This window comes from Poecilia reticulata, linkage group LG5 (assembly GCF_000633615.1).
Source record: "Poecilia reticulata strain Guanapo linkage group LG5, Guppy_female_1.0+MT, whole genome shotgun sequence".
Classification (NCBI taxonomy): domain Eukaryota; kingdom Metazoa; phylum Chordata; class Actinopteri; order Cyprinodontiformes; family Poeciliidae; genus Poecilia; species Poecilia reticulata.
Window position 1 is genome coordinate 11,273,542 of NC_024335.1, and position 8,892 is coordinate 11,282,433.

At 38.4% G+C, this 8,892-nt stretch overlaps 1 protein-coding gene across 10 annotated transcripts in view; it reads left to right on the top strand.

The window, feature by feature from the left end:
• tead3b (TEA domain family member 3 b) overlaps nucleotides 1-8,892 on the top strand; it is a 35,127-nt gene that overhangs the window by 6,668 nt on the left and 19,567 nt on the right. For all 10 annotated transcript variants that reach the window (XM_008408962.2, XM_008408964.2, XM_008408965.2 and 7 more), the window contains one exon: nucleotides 7,217-7,471. In XM_008408962.2, coding sequence (XP_008407184.1) covers nucleotides 7,348-7,471 — 124 coding nt within the window. In that variant the 5' untranslated portion in view covers nucleotides 7,217-7,347. The remainder of the gene's footprint in view (nucleotides 1-7,216; nucleotides 7,472-8,892) is intronic.

Sequence of the window (8,892 nt, forward strand, 5' to 3'; positions counted from 1 at the left end):
TTTTATTAAACTGCTGATGAGTGCATCTCTATTTTTTTATGTATATTTTTGACGTATCTGACAACAGACTGAGGTCAGATTAATATTTTGGCATTTTTACTTGGATGGATTAAACTGAACCACTTTTAAAGGTTGACAGAGACAAGATGATAGCAACAAAGAAGCATTGCATTGGGGAAAACCATGACTGCACATAGCCACAGTAATAAATGGACAGATTTGTTTGTTGTAATTCTTTCTGGTATTTATTGCAGTTTCCATGAGCTCATGTTTTAATGCATCATTAATATTGAAAGTCTCTTATGGTTGTGAAGCAAACACATGAATCTCCTCAGCTTAAAAGTAACCTACTGCATGCAGTATATGCTCAAGTGAGTAATGATGCTTGTTTGGCTCTGTCGGCTCTCCTGGTTCTTATGGTGAGATGTTAGTATGTGTTCCTATGTCCTGTCCTGTTATTTGTTCAATTTTGTTATAAAGTGTATTCAGACACAGTGGAGTAATTCTCAATAGTAGTTTTCCAGTTTCCCTAAATGACATGGATCTATTCAGTCTGAGAACATGATGTTTGTGTTACGAGGAAGATGAGGAAGTAGAGTAGCAGTCAAAAGATTGACAAATTTGGAATCTCTTCAATTTTAATGAATAGGAACTTGAACTTGGATCCCTGCTATCTGAACACACTGCTTATGGTTTTTAAGGTTTTAAGGCTCGTTTACTTCATGTGCAATGGGATCCTTTACCTTATTTAGGCCGCATTGACAGCTTTCCTCCATGTGACCCGGCAGCCTCAGAGTGACTCATATGAATTACTGGAATTCATTAGTACACAATCCAGTCTAGGAGGGAGAAAGGAAACTCTGCACAGCTCCGGCCAGTTCGTAGTTAAATCTGAAGCAGAGATAAGCCGATTGCTGGAAACAGACGGCAATATGATCACTCTGGTGTGCGCTGGGAAAATAGGAAGAGGGATTTCGGTGCATGAATGGTGCTGTTTCAGTGAATGTACAAGGAGCATAGCTTTACAGCATTATTTACATTCCTGCTGCACATTGGAATTCTGAAGCGTGTTGGTCTCAGAGTCTCATGGCGTGACTCCCAGAAAGTAGGAGGGGAGGTGTGTTATTGATTTTTTTCCCCCCCTTTTTTGTAATGTGTGAGAGGACAGTGTGATTCAGTCTGGATATTTATGAAACTCTCCCATCAAATGTCCAACACATGGGATTGTGAAGTTACAGTAAATTGAAGTTAGAAGTTACAGTAAATTGATTTCATTAACATTTATGTTTTGTTATAGTAAATCATAAAGAACTTATTGTAAGGACTTAAAGCTTTTTTTCCCCTGAGAATGTTTGCAGTTTGTGAGTATTTTGATTCATACCAAAATGGATCCAACAAAATGTTAGTAAAATCTTTATTAATTTAATCTACATCATTAATCTCTATACAGCAACAAAATCAGAAATTCTTAAAGGGGCGTTATTATGTATTTTCCAGACACAGAATGCCACTTTATAGCACAATTATGTAGCTATGTTACCTTTAATTGTTATAAAAATTCTGTCTATATAGAACCTAATTTAAAATAAACTTAACTTCGTAATTTGCCTTGAAATTGGCTTCTTTCTCTTCGACACTGTCTTCAGCTTGTCATCACAATGTTGCTACTGTCATTTACATCCATTCTTAGGAGCGTTGGACTGAAAAGTAGTTTGTATGATAAACTCAGCAAATGCTCAGTTCCACCAGCTGTTTGCTAATTGCTTCTACCACTAGTCTGGAGGAGCTGTGTGGAGAAGGTGGGAGGTAGGGGTGCTCTGTGAGGCGGAAGCTCAGCTGGAGACTGGTGCTCCGAGGAGTTTTGTGGAAATAGGTGGTGATTTGTGAGAGCAAGCGTTTAGGCACCCCTGAATGCCTAAATGCTGGCTGCCATGGGAGAATCAAGGATTCCTCAGACATGCATGAAAGAATCAAAGCAACACTCCAGGTACGTTTTTGACGAGGGACTAACATTAGCTAATGTAAAGCTCAAAAAAGTCCAATTTTTACATTTCTGTTCATAAAACTGACTCAAAGTTTTATCATAAAAATGACCCTGAGCTAACTTTTGTAACAACCACAGAGGACATATTGAAAGATGGCTGAACAGACGTTGCCCTCCCTGTGGTCTGAGCTCTGAACGTCATAATGCTGGAGCGATTCAGTGCTGATGTTGCATTCCAGCTGGAACAATCCCACTGTTTTCCAGACCCCAAAGTGGACGCCTAAATTGGACAACAATCTGGCCCCCCTCACCACATTCCCTCCCCTTTCCAATACCGCTCACCTCTCTTCCCCCGTGGACACCCCTTTTTTTTCTCCCTCTGCTCTCCAGCCAGTCAACCAACCCACTCCTCCCATACATGCATCCCCTGGTCTCCTGCCCTTATTTGGGTAGAGACATTCTGAGTTAGAGGGGTGGAGGGTGGAGGGTAGAGAGGCAGTGAAGGGAGGGAAGGAGGGCGTTGAGTTGACACAAGGGAGGCAGGAGGAGAAACAGTGAGCTCTCGCAGGCCTTTCTTAATAAGGACATGTCTGGAATTCAGGCCCCTCTCGCAGCGAAGAGCCTCTCTTTTGCAGCACCTCTCTCGAACACACTCGTGTGAGCACTCTGAGCTCCGCTGAGGTCGTCAGATCGGTTGTTGTGCCGAGCACTGTTTGCTGCTCTTCACAGCTTGCAGTGCAGAAGAGGTTTGTGGTGTTTTCTCTGCTATAATTGGAGATAAACAATAGTGCAGCCACTTCTCCTTCCCTCACACTGCCACCAGCCTTTAATTACTAAACCGGTTACCGCACAACACCTGCAGTTTCATTATTGATACATGCTGTCTATTTAAAAAACTGTTTCACATTAGACTGCTAAACTGCTGCTGAACGTAAAAGATGCTAAAATCTCAATGTAAGAATCACTTTTATAATGATATTAGTGGATTTTGTTTCATTTTTTTATCTCTTGGATTAAAGATGATTAGAATTTTAACTGCAAGTTAATCTTCTGATAGGAAACATACAAAGGACTGTGAGTACACTTCCTTAAAACATCAGCTAACGATGTACACAATTTCCTTAATATGTTCTTCTATTCATAAAGTATTCTTTTTTTATACTGGTTCTTTTATTTTCTACACGTTAATAACAAAATACAACCAAATCACAAACCCAGTTTGTACAAACAGTTCAAAAACAAGCAAAAAGCAAAATCATCACACTAAACTAGAAATGTACAATCTTGGCATTTACTTCTCTGGATTAATGGAGTGGTTGGAGTAGGATGCAATGCTTCTGATTAAACTAATGGACTATTGTTGTGTGTAGATTGTGTAATCCTGAGGGACCCAACCTTGTGATCTGTGTGGTCTGAGGAGATCATTTGATCTGCTGATGGGAGCTCGGTTTCAGTGTTGAGTGATCGTGTTGCAAGGCTTCGTCATGAGGGTACCGTCTCAGCTAAAATTAACAGACTGACTTCTGGATATTCATCAAACCGTCGTTTGGGTTCAGTCACTGCAGCAGATTTCGTGTTGCATGCAGTGGCTTTAATTGGACCATAAGCTACGCTGACAGCAAGGGAATTGGGATTATAAGATACATTGTGTTTTTAAAAAGGAGAGACATCAGTTTCTAGGCAATAATGAGTTTCATATCAATGATTAGCAATCTCTTGCACATTATTTTTTACTGTAGATGCATTGATGAGACATGTCAATGTAAAATTCTTGTACAATTAAAATAGACTTCTGTGCCCTCTGTAAAAGCAAAAGTTGTTGTATAGGCATTATTAGGTAAACAATCAGTTTAGTTTAGGTATTTTTTATTGTACAATAACAATCAATCCTAATATTAAAACAAGTCTTGCTGAATAAGTTTAGACTGTAATTAAAGTTTGAGTAATTTATTCGATTTGTTTGTAGTTATGTTTGAAATAAGTGTAAAAATAACATCTATTTCCAGATGCTCCTTTTTAGCAGTAAGAGGAGATGTCTGTTAAAACAATGAGCCATCTACCAATGCCATATGTTATTGACTTATTTCTATATTGAACTAAGACTTGCATAATGTCATCTCCAGGAAAACATGGCTGGCACATTTTATAGATTTGTAAAAAAAAAAATACCATGGCATGGGCATTGCAACACAGATACCACATGTACTCCACATATGTGTGTCTGCAACAACAATTTCGTAACTGCTAAGTGTCGTAACAATTATCGGTTTATAAAGTTACTTTTCCTCATGCTGTGCTGTGCATGCACTCTGTCCACGTTGATGAAGATTCACTTACCTCAGCATGCCGAATGCTTAAAGACAGCGACATGGCATCCCATCCGGCATTTTTTTCTGATTCAGTTAAGATAATAAGTATGTAATCATTTACAGGCAAGGGTCATTATGAAAAACATTTAGATGGTGACACTGAAGAGTGACTGACTCCATCTTTTCCATCTGCAGCACCACACTGCAGTACTCTTCACAGAAATACAATGTATGTGCAGGAATGCATATACATTTATGTTTCACAAAATGAGCTTCTTAATCTTGTTTTTAGGTTTTTAGAGATGACGACATGAGTTAAGTTTAAAGAAAACGTGTAGCCATTTTAATCTGGGAGTGAAATGTGCTGGACTTAGTTAGTAATGTTTTAGTATATTAATCTTTATTTTTAAAAATTTATTTTAATTTCTTTTTGTAGAAAATATATGTATAGATGTGTTTTTTATTTGTATTGCTGCCAAGTTCAATTTAAACAAAATTTGGAGCAAAACAGTGGTATCGGTGATTTGTTACTGTTTCAATAAAGTAAAAAAGGGGTAAAAAATGGTTTTCCAAACCTCACTTACTGTCACATCACCTCACAATCTTTAATATAAATAATAAAATATGACAATCATGCTAAATACTATGAAATCACCATAGCTGCCTTAGTCTTGTCTTGTAAATTCAAAACAGTCATATATTTGGTTAAAATGTTTCATTCCCCTGTATTTATCCATTTTACTTCACATTTGTCAGTGTCTTGTGAAATGTTAAAACAGAAAGAGAACCATCCTGGGAGGATCATTACCTCATTGACTTTTATTACTGAAACAATACAATGTCGAAAAGACAGCTTGAAAAATACTTAAGATCTTTTCCTGCAGTCAGCTTTAATACAACCACATTGGGAAACAGTTCCCAAACCACAAGCATTCTCAGAGACCAATGCTGATTATTGGGGTCTTTAAACTTTGTTTTATGAAATATCTTGAATTCATCTAAGCATTCGAGAGAAATCGAATTAAAGTATAGTGATAGTGACATGACTGTGGAAAACAGAGTGTTATCCTTGTGCTTTACATGAATTCTCACAGCTCTCTCTCCTTTGTATTTTTATAGTGAAAACATTATTGAGGGAAAGGAGCATCAAACGAGCCGACAAATTCCAGTGACTAATGTACTTACAGAGTATCTAAGAAGTAATCGCTTTGGAGATCAGTTTGCTAGAATAGTAACCAAAAAAGTATCCATAGAAACTTCTAACTTGTTTGCTTGTTGGTTATCTCGGATCAGTGTGTCCATGTAGTCATGAAACTTGCTCGTCCAGCTCTAACAGCAAAAGAGTTTCCAGACTTCCATTTAGTTGCCTAACTGGTTGAGTGTCTTAAAGAAAGAAACTATGGCTTGTAATTATCTGACACACAATTCTTAAGAAAGTTTTAGTCATGTGTTGTTTGAATTAATTCTCTACGCGGCTTTGGTGCTGTCATTAGTCTTACAAAATAAGTAAATCTAATAATGATTTAGCGTCGCTTAAAACAAAGTTATTTGGATTTTGTGGATAATCATTGTACAAAATGATTATCATTTTGTACAATGATTATGATTAAAACAGAAAGAGAACCATCCTGGTACAAAATGATTATAATTTTGTACCGTCGTCCTTAACAGTGAGCTCTGAAACTATTCTCTTACTAAAGAGTTTGTTTAAAGCGTAACTGTTTTGATGTTCTAGCAGTTTGCTTAAGCCATATAGGTCACACATTGCAAAGTATTTTGGCAAAAATAACATGAGATTTTTTGCTAAATTGGCTGTTGAAAAGCTGAAGCAATCTTTTCATGTAACTTTTCTCTGTAATCTGACATGATATCATACATAAAGAGCAGCAAAGAGACTTGGATGTTCTGCCAGTGCTCAGCCAAACTTTAAAAGCTTTGCCCTTCTCATTGTGATGAGTTATTCTTGTTGACCTCATTCTTCCTTTAATCAAGACTCCTTCCAGTGTTGCCTAAATCCCATTATTGTTTTATGGAGTTGTTAAATTTGTCACTCATAATTTTCCAAACACATGGTTCGTCTGCAATGTTTCTGAAACGTTAACCAGAAATAGTTCCACATGTTCTGATTATATCCAGCAGTATTTTGTGGGAGAGAAATTGGAGCATTAGTTCAGTGGAGCCTATGTAATGGATGTGATGGATTTTTCAACATTTGATTACTTTTCCTGCATTTTGTTTACATCTGTCAATGGGGCACGCTAATGTATTAGAGAAAAACGATTAAAGCAGAAGACAAAAAGTGGGTGGAGTAGCTTAAGGTCAGTTGCTGTCCTAACTAGGGATAAACCAATATGAAATTCTGGCCCTATATAAATGTCCGGTATTTATGTTGCTGACTTCACCATTGTTTCTCTGCTTTAATTTAATTTCCTACAATCCTGTGCTGCATCACTGTTACTTTCACATGACCAAAAAAGTACCACATGACCAACAAGATGGAAATAAATATCTGTTGTTAATATCGGCAGCGTTATTTATCGGACCAATGCTGATATGTTAAAAAATGAATATCAGCCGATCTCAATGTTTTTGACGATAAATTGTGCATTTCTACTCCTAACAGCTCTCGCAATAAATATTTTCTGTTGAATTCTATAGATTATCCAGACATGGATTTACATGGATTTGTAAATCCATGTCTGGGATTTACAAATTTGAACCTTAATACAGCTTGGATCTGCCTATGCATCCAAAAATTTGGGGAAACCAAAATGTGTGTGAACCTTTTTTATCTCATATTCAAAAAAGAAAGGTAACCTCGCTGTCCATGAGAGTTAGGCATTGTGAAATTATAAATAACCTTAATTGTGATTGAAGCTTCACTGCTGATTGATAAAAACTTCTGCACTGTTTTGTTCCACAGATTTCCCACTGATCCTTTGATCTTGGGGCTCAGGGTCTGGCCCAGGGGGAGCCGCCACCATTGCGTCCAACGAGTGGAGTGCCAACGGTAGCCCAGAAGATGGGCTGGACGGGGAAAATGAGGACAAGACCATGGACGGAGATGCAGAGGGCGTTTGGAGCCCAGATATTGAGCAGAGTTTTCAGGAGGCCCTCGCCATCTACCCTCCCTGTGGCAGAAGGAAAATTATCCTGTCAGATGAGGGAAAAATGTATGGTGAGTACACGGCCAGAGCAGCACAAGAACAACAATTACAGGGATATAAACCCAGAAGAAGTGCTTATTATAAGCACTTATTAATAAGTGCTTATAAATCACTGCAACATATATGCAGTGATTGGAGAAACCGTATATGTTGCAGTGATTGGGGTTAAAACAGGCAGATTTACACTCTGCTGCTTTAAAAGCAAATAAGAAGATGATTTTTCTTCCTCTTTCGGTTTTCATGTCACAACTTAAACCCAGAGGTGAGTGTTTTCTTTCCACAGGTAGTTCTGTTTAACAGGTCTGTACCTGTTGAGCTGTGACCCACGGGCAGGTTCTTCCAGTCACACTGGCACTTTCAGAGGTGGTTATTGCTGTCCTGAAAGAGACTCAGCTCCTCTTACCGCCGGATTTATACTAGTCTGTTTTTGCAGAAGGTTCTTATTTATGACCTGGTTTTCACACTCAGGCTCTTCCTTCTCTGCCTTCTCTCCAAACTTGTATTTTATCACTCAGCTACAATCAGTTTTTTTCTCTCTCTAAACTTGCAGTACTAGCAAACATTGCCTGTGGGTGACTGGTTAAAATCTTCTGTTTGATGCTGAATCGCTTGGTTATATTAAAGACAATTAGCACAGCATGAAACAAGACTTAAGAACAAAAACATTGCATTGGCATGCTCTGCTGTTGAAGTATTTAAATATCCATGTGGTTGTGTTGTTTCCTGCCATATGTTCATAAAATTGCAGGTGTTGAGTCCTTGATGAGCTTAAAACCTCCAGATGGCCGTACTGGCAAGTGTTCTAGCAGAATCAATAGCATCCAGGTGCAGCAATTTCATCACACTTCTCTTTAATGATTTTCATCCCATTTTCTATTGTTAAAGCTTCAGTTTGTAACTTTTACAAGGATATGTTTTTTACATATTTGTTGAAACTGTCACTGTGTAAGATAGTGTAATATATTGGTATATGTGCTGATGGCAGAGAAACAACTTGCCATCACAGGAAAAGTGTTTATCTGTCGTTATCGGTGGCCATGTTTACTTGTCTGAGCATTCATGGCAGACTCCATTGTAGAGAACCAGAGAACCAGCTGTAGTAGCACAGAGCAAAGTGTGGGGGGGGGGGGTGAGCRGKGTGTACACAAGTTTGATTGACAGCGCTAAGGACCTCCTCCTGGCTCTGATAGGTCGTTTCTGAACGAGCGGTGCATTTGTGTAGATGACAGTAGGAGCGCTGGAAGAAGGCAGAGGAGATTGATTTTTCACAACCTCCTCTGCCTTGTTAAAACTCTCATGACATAGTGAGAGTTTTAACAAGTATTTAAAAATATTTCATATATAAATAATTCCCTTCTCACCCTCCTCGGGTGGTCTGTTTCATCCTCTGAGCTCGGGTCCTCTACCAGAGGCCTGGGAGCTTGAGGGTTCT